Source organism: Rattus norvegicus, chromosome 5 (genome assembly GCF_021556685.1).
Source record: "Rattus norvegicus strain SHRSP/BbbUtx chromosome 5, alternate assembly SHRSP_T2T, whole genome shotgun sequence".
Classification (NCBI taxonomy): domain Eukaryota; kingdom Metazoa; phylum Chordata; class Mammalia; order Rodentia; family Muridae; genus Rattus; species Rattus norvegicus.
The window spans coordinates 153,134,886-153,151,512 of NC_141538.1; the positions used below are offsets into that span (position 1 = coordinate 153,134,886).

Below are 16,627 nucleotides of genomic sequence, written 5' to 3' on the forward strand. Positions count from 1 at the left end.
TGTTCTTACTTTCTCTTGGAGGCCCTGGAAGCACTACTCACACCGAAATGTTTCCCAGTTTCTCTTTTACCTTTGCTTGTGTTTCATTTTGTTCGGTCTCTTCCGGGCTGGTGTTCTCTACGCTGCCTTGCCCGCTGGCTTCAGGAAGTTTGTTCCTTCTCAGCAAGGAGCATCACCACACATCACCTGAGGAGCTGGTGTGCCGCTCAGACATCTAAGTCTGGTGCATCTTGGGTCCTCAGTTCTCCCGGAAATCTCCAACAATAGAAGGAGCTACACTCGAACCCTTCAGTTCCACAGTACTGTTTTGGTTTTTTTTTGTTTTTTTTGTTTTTTTTTGTTTTTTTTTTTTTTTGGAGCTGGGGACTGAACTCAGGGCCTTGCACTTGCTAGGCAAGCGCTCTACCACTGAGCTAAATCCCCCAACCCCAGTACTCTGTTTTTAAATACGCAAGCAAAAAGTTTGGGCCGCCAGCTGTGCCCAGAGCACTGACCGTGTTCAGCTTCACTGTTTGGCCTGGGCACACCTACCAAGTCCACCATTATACTGCCAGGATGGCACGTCACTCTTTATCCTAAAGTGCCATCTTTCAGGTACTCACTAGTCTGGGCAGCACAGGTATTCTTATGGTGAACATGGAGATTTGAAGTTCTTTACACGCACGTTCTGAACGGTTTTCTGGTCAAGAGAGCCGTAAACTGTGGTCATCGGTTATCTTATCTTAGGCCATTACATGAAAAGGAAGATGCATTTTTTCTAGGAGAACCATATGAACCAAATACAAAGTATAATGAGAAAAAACTCTCACCACCAAATAGTTTTTTAATAACAAGAAAATGTTTACACATTATTCAACACCAGACACGGGAGACGCCGAGTTAGTAAACACTTTGGACCCCAGAGCGAATCCTCACCCCAAAGGCTCCACCATTTCTCCATAACCAACTCTTCAGACCATGACAGAAGCTGGCGGAGTGTCTCCCGCCAGCAATTTCCTTGCCTGTGGTAGAAGCTGATGGGGCTCACGCCACACGAGGCCGTTGCAGTTTACATAGGAGTTCTCAATGATTCTAGCGTTGTACGATTTTAAGCTGAGATTATACTCAGAGGTAAGTTTAGAAAACAGTATTACAAAAGATTGGGCGAGCAGAGAAAAAACATCCCACGCAGGGCGGCCATGCTGCAGAAGTGGGGGTGGGGCGGTTGTGCTGCAGAAGTGGGGGTCCTCATTGCCACAAGTCTTCTGTGCGGCCAAACTTAAAAACCAGGCCCCTGTGGACAGAGCAGGAAGCACAGCATGATGGCCTGGGTTGGGAAACTTCTAGAACGGTAGGAAGCATGTGACAGGGAAACACGCACAGCTGCAGAAAAAGCTCCCAAGATCCACACACACACCGACTGCCCTGGAGACACGAATTGTTCATAATGTTCGACTGCTGTCACTGTCACTGTCCCCAGACCTGAGCTCTTACTGCTGAGGCTTCTGAAAAGTCATCCAGTGTTTGGGAACCCAACAAGGCTTTTTGGGGGTGAGTCGGGGGTGGAACCCAAGGTCTGGGGGTAGGCATGCTAGCCTGGAGCTGCAACTCCACCCCCATCTATGCACCTTATGGGTTGTCTTGGAGTGCAAGGCCCAAACAGACAAGTAAGACTGTCCTTACCCTGCTGGCAGATGATCACCCTGTCACTTACTTTAGCCGGTAGTAGGCACACACACAACACACCAAGGAATCCCAATTCACAAGCTCATTCTCCATGAATGAGTGCAATTTTTTTGTTTTGATGATATGGGGGTCTTACTGCGAAGGCTGTGCTGGCAAGGTGCCAATGATATAAACCAGGCACCTTGTGGCAATCTGTCTGCCTCTGCCTTCCGGTGCTGCCAGAGGTTCCAGGCACAAGTCACTATGCCCTGCTGTCAATTTCTGAATTTGAATGATTCAGACAGGATCAGGGCAGGGGCGTTTGTTGGGAACCCTGACAACCGGAGTTCCCTGGAACCTGCACAAAGGTGGAAAGAGGGAACCAACTGGGGCTGGAGAGATGGCTCAGTGGTTAAGAGCACTGACTGCTCTTCCAGAGGTCCTGAGTTCAATTCCCAGCAACCACATGGTGGCTCACAACCATCTGTAATGGGATCTGATGCCCTCTTCTGGCCTGCAGTCACATATGCAGGCAGAATGCTATATATAAAATAAATAGATAAATCTTTAAAAGAGTGAACCAACTGTTAAAAGTTGTCCTCTGAGGGGTTGGGAATTTAGCTCAGTGGTAGAGCTAAGTCCTAGGAAGCGCTCTACCACTGAGCTAAATCCCCAACCCCCGAGACAGCTGGTTTTATGTAAACACAAATTCAAGTTGTCAGAGAGGGCAGAGCTTTAGTTAAGAAAATGCATCCCTGTAAGATCCGGGTTGTAAGCAAGTCTGTAGGGCATTTTCTTAATTAGTGATTGATTGGGGAGGACCTAGTCCATCGTGGGCAGGGCCATTCCTGGGTTCTATAAGAAACCAGGTTGAGCAAGCCAGGGGAAGCAATCCAGTAAGCAGCATCCCTCATAGCCTCTGCATCAGCTCCTGCCTCCAGGTTCCTGCCCTGTGTGAGTTCTTGACCTGACTTTCTTTGATGATCAACTGTAATGTGAAAGTGAGAGCTGAATAAACCCTGCCCTCCCTAAACTGCTATTATGACTGAGGCGGCAGGAATAAGGGCCAGGGGCTGGCGGGGAGGGGCAACCAAGGTGTTTTGGTTGTAGAAACAGTACCTCAAAATTCGAATGCCAAGAAGCCAAGGGGTAAGGGCTGGGGATGGAGGTCCACGGTAGTGCTAATACCCAGAATGCATGAGGGGTAAATCCTGCCAGGCCTGGGAGCACACACACACTTGTAGTCCCAGCTACTTAGGAAGCTGAAGGACTGTCTGAGCCCAGGAGTCTGAGTCCAGCCTTAGCTACAGAAAGCAATTCCTTCCTTTAAAGAAAACACACACACACACACACACACACACACACACACACACACACACACACACACACACACAGAGGGAGCGCTCAAAACTACACACACAAACATCAAAACCATGCATACAGAGAACAAAACTACATGTACATGCATGGGACTGGAGAGATGGCTCAGTGGTTAAGAGCACTGATTGCTCTCCCAGAGGTCCTGAGTTCAAATCCCAGCAACCACATGGTGGCTCACAACCATCTGTAATGGGATCTGATGCCCTCTTCTGGTGTGTCTGAAGAGAGTGATGGTGTACTCACATACATAAAATAAATAAATCTTAAAACAAAAACAAAACTACACGCATATAGAACAAAGTACATACACACAGAGTAAGACCATAAACACACAAAGATCAGCGCCCCCAACAAACAAAACAACACACATACAAACACACAGAGAAATATGCATGCACAGCTATGCTCAGAGTTTAAGACACGGTGGAGTGGGAGGATCATGAGTTCAAAACCAGTCTAGGTTAAACAGTGACACTCTTCAAAACAAAACTAAAACACACACGCAGACACAAACAGACACAGACACACAGATGTAAAGAATGAAAATCAGAACATACCCAAAAAAGATGAAGGCATTCTGGAAAAATACAGCAATTCCAGGATACACTATGGCCTTTTCTGTAAAAACAATTGTAATTTTTAGAGGTCTAAGATCTCCAAACAGTTAGGTCCAGATACACCAGCAGACACTAGCTTCCTTGCCTACCCTAACTGACCATTCTGGCAGCCATGATACATGGCCGACAGCACTGGCTTAGTAAGTGACAGCCCCTGCTGTTCAGGTAATGCTACTTCTGGGGGCAATGCACAGTATACCTGAAGAACAGAGCAGAAGGTGCTGGGAAACAGAACTGACAATTGTCTGGTCCTCGGGAGCAGGGGCGTTTGATGCTGGAACAACCCTGGGGGAGAAGACAGAGCAGCTCGGGGCATGGAGCCATTAGACCCAGAGGTCAGGCAGACCCCAGGAAAGGCAGACCCAGGAGCAAGCAAGAGCAGGGCACAAGCAGAACTACAGAGGACAAAGGCGCTGAGGCAGGAGCAGCTGGCACAGTAGAGAAATGGCTGCTGGGTATGAGAAGGAAGAGCGAGGAGGGGAGAGGAAGTCCTGCAGGTCAGGAATTGCGACTGGAGCTGACCTGTCCTGAGGGATCTCACTGAAAGGGAGAGGCAGGAAACAGGCTAGGAAGTCCTTTCAGGAGAGCGGGGAAGAGACTGGTGGGCTGAAGCAGGCGACAGCCATGGAGTTGCTAAGAGGTGGCTGTGAGGTGGGTAGACACAGGATACACTATGCTTAGGGGCAAGAAGGTGCCTCCCTTGACAGGCCTTGGCTGAAGGCAGCAGTGACCGGCTTACACATCTGGAAGGACACAGTTACCTTAGCTGAGAGGTAGACACTGCAGTCCCAGCAGGAGCTCTGAGCACAGAGCTGGGCTCTCCTTGCCGTGTGTCTGCCCCTGGCTGTCAGGAGCACTTGTTATTGGACAACTCAGAGCCCGGAGGCTCAGATGACTGTCAGCTTTTCCTCATCCCAAAATAGCCTGAGGTTTTTGTCTAGGCCTCTGTTATCTCTACTAACAAATGTTACTGCCCCCAGGTCTAGTGGCTCACTCATTAGTCCCAGCACTTGGGAGGCAGAGGCAGGCGGATCTCTGTGAGGTTAGCCTGGTCTACAGAGTAAGACTGAGTCTCATGACAACAGAAACAACTAACCTAAATCAACCAACCAGCCAGCCAGCCAGTCAGCCAGCCAGCCAGCCAACCAACCAAATCAGACTAGGCCAAGTCCAGGTTTGCCAAGCACCAGTGCTATGTTTTTCCTGTGATAGCTATGGTCTATTTTATCTGGAATACTTAAATATGTCTCCCATTTTTCTAGGCTCCCTCAAGTTGGAATTTCAGCCAGGGACACAAGGCCTTAAATTGGTCTTACACCTTAAGTTGGTCTTACACAGCACATGCAATTTTTAACTATTTCTCTGTAAAAACAGGCAACACCATCTTATCAAGGTGCAACTGAATAAATGTGGACCAAGCCGGGGCAATGTGGCAAACCTGTGTATCCGCGGCACTCAGGAGGTGGGAAAGGGAAATCCCCGATTCCCGGCCACCCTAGGCTACATGGCAACAATTTATATAATGTGACAGTCCTGAGAGACAACTAGACTGCAGAGTACCAAGGGCATACATCTCTCAGGACAGGTCACTAAGTGCTCTGACCTCACCCATGAGCTAATCCAACCGTAGACTCAAACTCTGAGACCAGTGGGAGTGGTGGGACTGGGTAAGCAAGCCATCCCTGGAGGTGGGGGTGGGGCTGCTTGAGGACATGCCTATCTTGGCCCTGCCTCATTCCTATTGGTCTTCTCTGTTCCCTGGATGTCAGGAGGTGGGCACTGCTGAGCCATCCATCCCTTTTGCTTCTATCAATGCCAGAGATGTGGGGGCGGCTGTCCCTGAACTACAAGCCCCAGGCTGAGCCAAGACAAAGCCTCTCTTGTTCCAGGGATCCTCTCAGATCACATATATAATATATATAAATATATAAAAAATATAAATACATACATAATATATAAATATATATAAACAAACACATATAATATGTAAAATATATCAAATATATAAATACATACATATATAATACATAAATATATAAATACATACATATATAATACATAAATATATAAATACATATATAAAAATATATATGTGTGTGTATATATATATATGTATATATATAAATATAATGATTCATCTTAAAATAGCCAGTTTGGATGTAAAATCCCAGTATGAAATCAAAGTACAATGTATCCTTACCCTTAGCAACATAACCTCCAAAGAGAATCCACATGGATGCAATCAGGGATCCGAAAGCCAACATGAAGCCGATGAAGAGCCAGATGCGAGCTCCTGAAAAGATACAATGTTACCCCGGCTGGGCCGCAGACAGGGCAATTGACTTCCCACCGCCAGCAAAATCCCAGCTGAATGCGTGTCCAGGTCTGTGATCCGGACAACTGGAGGTAGAGGCAGGAAGGTCTGAAGTTCAAGTCTGGCCTGTGTTACCTAAGACCCTGCCTCAAAATAAAGCCAAAGGGTTGGTAAAGAGCCACCAAGTAGAGGCCCTTGTTGCCAAGACAGACGGCTCGGTTTGATTCCCCGGAGAGACCTAACTGCAACAAGCTGTCCTCTGACCTCCACACAGGCACCTCCGCATGTGTGCGTCCACAATCATAACCCTCACCTCACCCAGATATGGAGGCTGGTGTACAAGGAATGCAAGTCTGATCTACACAGTGAGGTGTAGGCCAGGAAATACTACAGAGATCTTGTTCCAAAAATCACCTAATGCACACACATGTACTCACAGATGTAACATACATACACATGAAAAATAAATATAAAAACCAATGGGCTAGGCGAGGTGGCACATGCCTGTGTCTGTACACTTCAAGGGTTGAAGCAGAAGAATCTATTCTAATTCAAGGCTATCCTTGGCTATATTTGAAGTTAGCCTGGGCTATCTGGGATCCTGTCTCAGATAAAGCCAGGGGCCAGTGAGATGGCTTGGTGGGTAAACATGCTTGCTATGCAAGCCTGTGGCCAGGGGTGCTATCCCTTGAACCATTTTTTTTTTAAGATTTATTTTACATATGTATATACACTGTAGCTACTTCAGACACACCAGAAGAGAGCATCAGATCACATCGTTGTGAGCCACCATGAGGTTGCTGGGACTTGAACTCAGGACCTCTGGAAGAGCAGTAGGTGCTCTTAACCACCGCTGAGCTATCTCTCCAGCCCCCGGCTCTTTAACCTTCTTAAATAGCTAGATGCGGGGCAGGAGAGACGGCTGGATGATCTAATACCTCTTCTGGCTTCTGCGGTCACCAGGCACACATGTGGTGCATAAACATACATGCAGGTAAATCATCCACACACATTCAGAAAAAAAGGTCTAAGATTATAAATTCAAAATGCTGGGGTTGGGGATTTAGCTCAGTGGTAGAGGGCTTGCCTAGCAAGTGCAAGGTCCTGGGTTCGGTCCCCGGCTCCGAAAAAAAGAAAAAAGAGAAAAAAAAAATAAATTCAAAATGCTAATGTGGGCTAAGAGCAGTGGTGCACCTCTATAAGCCTAGCGCTTGGGAAACAGACACTGGTGACTCTCTATGAGCTCAAAACAGACACTGGTGACTCTCTATGAGCTCAAGCCTGGTCTACATAGCGAGTTCCAGGCTAGCCAGGGCTACGTAGTAAGATCCTATCTAGAAAAAGAAACAAACAAAAAAATGTGAATACAACCAAATATACCTGTCAGAACTGACATCATGTCATGGGACTCTGCTTTGCACACTGTCAGTTCCTGCTCTCTGTGGCAGCCTGCAGACACTTTAAGACTACCTACTGTTGCTGAGGTCAGACACTCACGCCTCGTGGGTTTTGTGCTCACAGCCTGCTGTGACGTATGCCTTGGAAACCAGCATCTCCCTGTCCCACGCAGGAACCCAAAAAGCTGGATGCGAAGAAGTCTCGGTTTGGGGAAGAAAGCTCTGTAGTAAGATGTCGACGCCTATTTACCTGTCTGGCCCAGACAGCCTTCGCTGTAGCTGTCACCTCGTACTTGTCCATTCGATACTGCGTTAATCCTGCAGGAGGAAGGAAAGCAAGAAATCAGGGGCTTGCCCTCAAAGAGAAGTTGTCAACAGCATCAGATCATTAAACTCAAGAAGCTATGGTTGCCTAAATTCAAGGTGAGGCCTCAAGAGCCTTGAGCCATGGGTCCACATGACAAGTCACCTAAGGAAGTCCCTTCGAGTGAGACACACCCCGGGATGGAAGTTGTTATGCCAACAGGAGAAATGGCATCGCCTGACAAGTTGTTAGGAAACTCTTGGACTTACCCTAAACCTACTGGAGTAGAATGTCCAGCATGGAGCTCCAAAGCCTAGTTCTAACAAGTTTTTCAGGTGATTTGAATGCTTATTGAAAAGCTAAATATAGGGGCTAGAGAGATGGCTCAGTGGTTAAGAGCTCTGACTGCTCTTCCAGAGGTCCTGAGTTCAAATCCCAGCAACCACATGGTGGTTCACAACCATCTGTAATAGGATCCGATGCCCTCTTCTGGTGTGTCTGAAGACAGCTACAGTGTACTTACATATAATAAATAAATAAATCTTTAGAAAAGCTAAGTATAGGGCTAGAGAGACGGCTTAGGGGTTAAGAGCACTAACCGCATACACAGAGGAGCCAGTTCTGACCCTAACTGACCAACTGTCTGTACTGGAGCTCCTGGGCCTCCAAGGGAACCTACACTTACATACGCACATCCACACACCTAGTTCTTAAAAATTAATCTTAAAGGCTGGGCTGTGGTACTGCATACATTTAATTCTAGCACTTGGGAGGCTGAGGCAGATGGATCTCTGTGAGTTCGAGGCCAGCCTGGTCTACAGAGGGAGTTCTGGGACATCCAAGGCTACACAGAGAATGCTGCCTCGAAGAAAACAATAAATGAATAAATACATACATGCATACTTCTTTGTTTTAAAGAAGTTTCTTGTTTAGCTTAAGAGGCTTGCTAGGTTTCACTGTGACAGCGTCTAGCACAACGACAAAAACGTGAGTTGAAGTCAAAGAGTAAAAGCTAAAGAGACCAAGGTGGGTCTGTGGCCCTCAGGCACTTGAAACGCTGTGGAGAACCCTGCTGTACACCGGCCTCACGTGCCTGTGCGTGGCACCTCCTCCCCCACAGAGGAGCAAGGCAGAAGAGCCCCTGCAATGGAGGATGAACCTGAGGTGATCTGGCACGTGGCTCAAGGGGACAAAGTTACATGACAACTTATCAAAGTAGGAGGACTTCAGATAGGAATGCCAAGAACAGTGACAGAATTATCATTGCACAGCTAGAAGGCCAAAACCAAAAGGAAAACATCAGAGCCACAGCCACAGCTTTGGTGAGCCCGCCTTTGCTCTCCATGACTATCTCCCCCTCCCCACCAGGCTCCTGTCAAATCCCCACTCTTGACTCCCCCTCTGGCTCCTGATACCCCCTCCTCCAGATGTCTGTCTCTGCCTCCCTCTCAGGCTCCTGACAACACCCCACTCTGGCTCCAGTGATTGTCTCTACCTCTCCCTCTAACTCCTGACCCCCTCTGACTCCTTACAACCACCTCTGGCTCCTGACACTCCCCCATCCCCCATTCCGTTCCTGACCCCCTCTGGCTCTGGAGTGACTGTCTCCCCCTCTCTCTCAGGTTCCTTCCCCTCCCAACTCCTGGTTCCCCATCCCCTAGCTCCTGACTCCACTTCTGCTGTCTTAACCTCCCCTGGCTCCTGATTCCTGACTCCCTCCTCCCAGCTCCCCCCAACTCCTAGCCCCCCCTACAGCTCCTGATCCCCTCTCTGACATTCTAACCCCCTCTGAGTCCTCCCTTCCCTCTCCCTGGATCCTGGCCCCCCACCCTGTTCCTAACCCCCTCCAGCTCCTGCCCCACCCTGCTCCCCCATTCCCCACTTGTTTTCCCACTTTTGTGCTTGCAGTCATTTAACACACTGTAAGGGAATCTCGCTGAGTTACCGTGCACCTGATTCACCTCCGGACTGCTCCTGTTTTAGCCACCACTGAATCTCATACTGAGAGCAGAGGCTGGGCTGTGAGCTTAGTAAGTACCTTGGGTGTTAAAAACCTACAGGAAAGTGCACAGCATCCCAGACTCAAGGGGAACTTTCAACTTTGCTAGGACAGAAGAAAGAGGAGCTGAGGAGAGCAGGGAGATGCTATGGGAAAGGGCAGAAGAGAGGGAAAGAGAAAAACAGAACTATCAGTCAGCAATCCTCATGACAGTGTCCTTGCTAGCCTTGAACTCACAGCAATCCTCCTGTCTCAGCCTACACAACAGCTGGGATTTTTGTCTTGTTTCTTTCTTTTGGACTTATTTATATGCATGTGGTGTTTTACCTGCATGTGTATATGAGTTCTGGTGTCTGTAGAGTGGCCATAAGATTCCCCTGGAACCACAGTTACAGGAGGCTATGAGCCACCATTCGGACGTTGGGAACCAAACCCAGGTCTTCTGCCAGAGCAATACACTCTTAACCATTGACTGTTCTTCTAGAGGTCCTGAGTTCAATTCCCAGCAACCACATGGTGGCTCACAACCATCTGTAATGGGATCCTACGTCCAGACCCTTTGTACAATTTCTTGAGACCAAATCCCTTGGCTGGCATGGGACTTCACAAGTAGACTAGGCTGGCCTGAAGCTTGCAGACAATCTTCCAAGTGCTGTCTCTGTTCCAAGTACTGGGATTATAGGTTCCAAGAGTGTCACCATACCCAGGGGTCCTTCTTACCTACCAGAATTTTAAATTGGGTCTAGGATCCTTTTAGTTTGTGACACTCTCGAAGGGGGGGCGACCGCCGTCACTTACATGAGGAAGGCTATGGTTGCTATGACGCCACAAGCATGGTATGAGTGGTTGAATTGCTCCATATTGGGGTACATTACAGCCGCGTCTATGATGATCCACCATCCTGTGAAAAACTGAAAACAGACAGACAAAATGAGGTGTTGTCCGTGAGACCCAACAACAACAGCACATGTGTGACTACAGGGTGTTTGAACCAAGGAACCCCTTCAAAGCTTCACGCTTGTGATTTGTGGGTGGTTCACCAGCCGATTAAATATTAGGTACCCAGGGCTGGAGAGATGGCTCAGCGGTTTGGAGCATTGACTGCTCTTCCAGAGGTCCTGAGTTCAATTCCCAGCAACCACATGGTGGCTCACAGCTGCCTGTAACCCCTACAGGATCCGACACCTTCCTCCGTGGTCACTCACATGTACGTGGTGTACAATCGTACGGGCAAGTAAAACATCCATGCACATAAAAAAAATAAATGAACGTTTAAAAAAAGAATGTAGTAGGTACCCTAAGCCTGTTCCCACTAGTGTAGACTTTACAATCCAAAGTTCTGACACTTCATGAAGAAGGGGAAAGTGGAATCCGGAGGTACTGTTCACACCTGTCAACCACTGTGCCCAGATGGCTCAAGTGGGACAGCAATGAGTTCAAGGTCAACCTCAAACGCCCCACTGCCTGCTGCAATTCTCCGATGGGGCTCTAGACAGCTAATGTGGGGTGTGGTAGCATGGGTCAAGGGAAGAGCAGTTACCACCGGAAGAATCTTAACTACATCTCGGAGTCATGAAACTACATGTCTGCAATATTTATTCCTTTTGATGGTTACAGTATGGCCATTTGATGGTTTTGGATTTGATTTCTTTTTTTTTTAATTTACTGAATTTTATTTTATGTGCATTAGTGTGAAGGTGTCAGATCTCCTGGAAGTAGGGTTACAGATGGTTGTGAGCCACCATGTGGGTGCTCGGAATTGAACCTGAGTCCTCTGAAAGAGCAGCCAGTGCTCTTACCTGCTGAGCCATCTCTCCAGCCCTTCTGATATCTGATTTTTACGTTTAATTTGGACACGAAATTATATATTAACTAACCAAATTTTCTTCTGGTTATTTATTAAAGGAAAATGGATAAAATAGAAATATTGAAATTCGGGGTTGGGGATTTAGCTCAGTGGTAGAGCGCTTGCCTAGCAAACACAAGGCCCTGGGTTCAGTCCCCAGCTCCGAAAAAAAGAAAAAGAAAAAAAAAGAAATATTGAAATTCTATGTAAAAAACTTCCCTTACCTGAAGAGGAATCTACAGGTTGGCATTACCTACGGAGAACAACAGATATAGCCTGGTGGCTGAGCATTGCCTGTGTGCGCAGGCATTCGCTTCCATCCCCAGTATCACACACAAGGAGCCATTAACCAAATCCCGACCACTAGCTTACAGGGATATGAAATGAGCCCCCTTTCCCACCCTCCCTGCAAGGAGCCGGGTATTCTAAGCCATCAAATTGTCTTTACCAGGTAAAGGCAGATCTGTACGTTCACTAATGATGCTTTGATAGGCTAGAACACATAGTGGCCTGGATTTTTCCTCTGTTTAGTGTGTTCAAGATTTTTTAAAAATTTTATTTATGAGTAATACACTGTTGCTGTCTTCAGACACACCAGGAGAGGGCACCAGATCCCATCACAGATGGTTGTGAGTCTTACATTTAAGATATTTCTTCAAAGACCAAAATGTAGAGCTTTCCAAAACACAAGTTTCTAAAGTGGTATTAAATTTTGTGTCTTTGAAAAAGAATGAAAATTTTTATAAAATATGATGAAAATCGGGCTGGAGAGATGGCTCAGTGGTTAAGAGCACTGACTGCTCTTCCAGGGGTCCTGAGTTCAATTCCCAGCAACCACATGCAGCTCATTACTGGGGATCTGAGTCCCTACACACACTAAGTAAATTATTAAAAAAAATAACAGTAATATTCCAAGATGAGGTACAGAAAAGATATTTAAACGTGGTTTCTAGTCATTTATTTGCTTAAAGTTTCTTCCTTCCAGGCTAGAGTTCAGTGACAGAGAACTTATCTACTCTGTGTGAGATCCTGGGTTCAGTGGAGTAAAAGTATTTCTCTCTAGAACAGGAAGCAGGGGCTGGCAAGACGGCTCAGTGGTTAAGAGCACTGAGCATTGTCTGCTCTTCCAAAGGACCCAGGTTCAATTCCAAGCACCCACATGACAGCTTCCAACTGCCTGTAACTCCAATTCCAAGGGACCTGACACCCTCCCACCAATGCACATAAAATAAAATAAAAAATAAAACAAAACAAAACAAAGACAAGAGAATAGGCAACAAGTGATATCCTAAGTCATAAGGTCAGACGGCATGAGGAATGTGGGGTGTAAACTGCTTTACCTGCGAATCCCCTCTGAGCAAGTTATTTTGCATCTCAAGGACCCCAGCACTCGGGAAGTAGAGGCAGGAGGATGGTGAGATCAAGGGCTTCCCTGGCTACACTAGCGAGTTCGAAACCAGCAGTGACCTATAGGAGACCCGTCCAAAAAAACCGAGCGTGTGAGCTACCCAATACTACTCTCTACAAGATTAAGGGAATATGAACTCTGGGCAACCTGAGAAATGGGAATATCTAGCTTGACTGGTTTAAACCTGATTGTCTCTTTAACCCTCTTGCTTTTTCTTTTCTTTCTTTCTTTCTTTCTTTTTTTTTTTTCTTTTCTTTTTTTCGGAGCTGGGGACCGAACCCAGGGCCTTGCGCTTGCTAGGCAAGCGCTCTACCGCTGAGCTAAATCCCCAACCCCCCCCCCCTTTTTTTTTTTTTTTTTTGAGACAGGGTCTTACTATTTGCTCTGGCTGTCCTGGAATTCACTGCGTAGACCAGGCTGGCCTCAAACTCACAGAGATCCACCTGCCTCTGCGTCTAGAGTGCTGGGATCAAACGCGTGAATCAGACCTGGCCTCAGTACCTCACTACTCACCAACCTCACAAGTAAAACATTATGGAGTAAAACAGGTTTGCTGATCAATTTTTTTTTAAAAACGACACACTGGAAAGCATCACACACAACCTATACGGCCACACATCAACATACGGAGGGCGGAGGGACTTACGAGAACGCCAGCGGCGATGGAGGCAACTGTGTTCCGCTTCTCCCCCCAGTCCATGCACTCGGAGCACCTGGAGCCTTCTAGAAATCCAGACATCTTTTCAGGTCACTAAAGCAGAACCAAGGCAGTTAAATAAGGCCCTTTGGTTGATGGTGCTTCAAAGCCAGCTGAGTTTCCACAAAATAACAGCTGGATAACAATCTAATACACGTTACAAACTTACTTCAGAATATCTGACGCTGCCGTGGTGGGCAGGGAAGGACTGGGGGGTGGAGCCTACGTACTCTTAATTTAAGACGTGGTTTTAGCTGGGAATGGTGTGGTGGCTCCTGCCGGCAATCCTAGCATTTGGCAGGCTGAGGCAGGACGACTGCGCTCAGTCAGAGGGCCAGCCAGAGCTACACGGTGAGTTCCAGGCCAGTCTGTCTTAAAAGACAAAACCAGGGGCTGGAGAGATGGCTCAGCAGTTAAGATGTTAAGTTAAGATGGCTGTTCTTCCAGAGGTCCTACAGTTCAATTCTCAGCAACCCCCTGGTGGTTCACAACTATCTTTAAGGGGATCTGATGCCCCCTTCTGGCCTGAGGATGTATAAGCAACAGAGTACTCATTGAAATTTTAATTCCCCCCCCACCCCACCCCCCCGGAGCTGGGGACCGAACCCTGGGCCTTGCGCTTGCTAGGCAAGCGCTCTACCACTGAGCTAAATCCCCAACCCCTCATTGAAATTTTAAAAGACAAAAATGATAAAAATAAGGAAACAAAATTAGGATGGTTTTAGCATATGCATGGAGGTGACTACCCTAACTTTAACAAAAATGTACTCATCTCCTCAAAGATGTCACATTTTATCATTGCAAGTCCACTATTAATTTAAGCAGTCCTTTAAGTGAGCGCCACGATGCTTAGCCCACCACAACTGCTTTCTAAAACTTAAGCTCCGGGTTAAGGTTCCTGTTTGATTTTGCTAAGTAAGTAACAAACGTTGGTTTTAAGTTAAAGACATAGACTTGGATGAAAGATATGTCCCCTAGGAATTTGCACATTTTATCCTGAATATGTTTTTCATGCCCAGATAAAGGAAAGAACCGCTGAACTACCGGCTTTCTTTCGATTTCATTTCTTCTATGTTATTTGTCCCTTCTCCAGGCTTGCCTTCGGATGTCATTACTATGTAAAGGGCACCCATCTTATTTCATTTCCTATCTCTAACTCTGCGACGGATGCTGTTTCAACATCCCCCACACAAAGTGCAGGCCTGAAATTAATTCGGACTTAAAGAGTGAGCTGTCAAATTACCACGGCCAGCCGAAATTGTCTTAAATCACATAAAACCCTCTTCCTTCAGGCTCAACTGTGCAGATCCAGCCCGAGAAACATCACGCATCATTTCACGGATAATGGGAAAACCTGAACTATACACAAGTCGCTCACAGCGAACACCCCAGCTCTCACATGACTCTCTAAGGAAGACGACTTCAGTTTTAGCCGCCTCGAAACAAGCTAAGGGGAAAAACTGATATACGTTCATGATGAGTTCGGGTCTGAAGATTCATTCGTTTATATCTATTGATTGGAAAGAAAAGCAACCCACTATGTGTAATTGTCGGTTCACCCAATGGCCCCACCCGAGTCCATTTTTCGCTGCACAATTACTTGACGTGTTCAAAGGCAGACCCGCCCTGCAGACTGGAGGAACAGGGCGCGGTCACGCGTGGGCTGACCCCGATGCTCCGCCGTCGGATGAGCGTGCCCAACTCCGCAGTTCTGGGGAATTGTCCCCGAGACAGGAAGTGGCCCCGCAGGTCGCGCGATCTCAGCCGCGGCAGCGGCGTCCAGGAGCTGGGACGCGGCCATCGCCGCGAGTTCGAACCCGGCCCGCTGCTTCGCCCTCCCGTCCGCACTCACGTCCAAGTCCGATGTCGCGGCGCGTTTGGCAGCCTCTGTTCACTCCAGTTCTGCAAGAAAACAAAACAGCCACAGGCAACCAGACTCCCGGATGTGGATGTGCCGGTCCGGCCCACCCCACCCCCCCCCAGTCAGTGCGCATGCGGATCTAGAGCGAAGGGCGGATCCCGAGGGTGCAGCTTACGGGCCACGCCCACCGCCCGACAAGACTGCGGGTGCCCAGATACCTTTTTCTAGTCCCTTCTTGTCACTGTGGGAAACGCTAGGGTTGAGCATGTCTGGGATGGAACCGAGGAAGGAAGCAACAGTCCACCTTTTATTTGGTTTTGTCGTTACACTTTTATTTATTTTTGTTATTGTGTAGAGATCCGACAGGTCAACCTCCAGGAGTCCGTTCTTTCTTTCCGCCATATGGGTCCCAGGAATCAAATTCAGGTTATTCGATTTAGCAGCAAGTACCTGCTTCACCTGCTGAGCCATTTTCCCAGCCCGATGGTGATCTTAATAGGACTGGGATTGGCCACACTATAATCTCGGGTCCATGTGGGTGGCAAGTAGTCGGGAGCCTGTGTCACAGAAGGAGGGTGGGTGGCTCACTGCCTTGCAGAACTAGGCACTAGGGAATATATCTCCAGCCCCCTGCGTTGTCCTTTGATGCTTTAAATCTAGGTAACTTTTGTTGGGAGGGGGAATTAGCCGATTAGTATTTTAAACTACGCAACACGCGTAGCGTGCACACACACACTACACACACACACACACACACACACACACAATGCTGTGCCTAAACTCAGGGCTCTACTACTCAGCCCTGGACCTAGACCCATAACCTATTTAATTTTTAAAATTCTTATATGATGAGCATTCTGCCTACACGTACAGCTGTGCGCCACCACACAGTTCTGCTAGAGGCCAGAACTGGTGCCTGGAACTGGAATTACAGCCATTGTGAGCTACCCTGTGGGTGTTGAGAACCGAACCTGAGTGGGTGGAGAGAGCAGCTGATGCTCGTAATCACTAAGCCATCTTTCCAGCCCCTTCGTGGCCCCTCCGTGACCTGTTTTTAAATAGTCACGTTTCTTAGCCCTAGAGATTAAAGGTTTATTGTGATTGGCTAAAGACTGGTTAATGTCTCACACAGGAGAGTCAAGGTCAGGCAGTGTCTCACA

General features: G+C 47.5%; 1 protein-coding gene across 1 annotated transcript; it reads right to left on the reverse strand.

The window, feature by feature from the left end:
• Nucleotides 1-805: 805 nt before the first annotated feature.
• Tmem50a (transmembrane protein 50A) lies at nt 806-15,569 on the reverse strand. Its single transcript, NM_001127525.1, has 7 exons — nt 15,459-15,569; nt 13,556-13,660; nt 10,454-10,566; nt 7,603-7,670; nt 5,842-5,934; nt 3,582-3,642; nt 806-1,273 (listed from the first exon to the last, which is right to left on the reverse strand). Exons 2-7 carry the CDS (start codon nt 13,646-13,648, stop codon nt 1,228-1,230), a joined length of 474 nt encoding a protein of 157 aa, NP_001120997.1. The 5' UTR covers nt 13,649-13,660; nt 15,459-15,569; the 3' UTR covers nt 806-1,227.
• Between the last annotated feature and the right edge of the window lie 1,058 nt (nt 15,570-16,627).

Excerpts from the sequence above, each read along its gene's own strand:
- Tmem50a (NM_001127525.1), bottom strand. The coding sequence starts at position 13,648 with ATGTCTGGATTTCTAGAAGGCTCCAGGTGCTCCGAGTGCATGGACTGG. Across the intron at positions 7,671-10,453 it reads GCAACCATAGCCTTCCTCAT|GATTAACGCAGTATCGAATG; the intron begins GTAAGTGACGGC and ends TTCCTCCTGCAG. Across the intron at positions 1,274-3,581 it reads AATGCCTTCATCTTTTTTGG|GGGCCTGGTTTTTAAGTTTG; the intron begins GTATGTTCTGAT and ends CTCTGTCCACAG.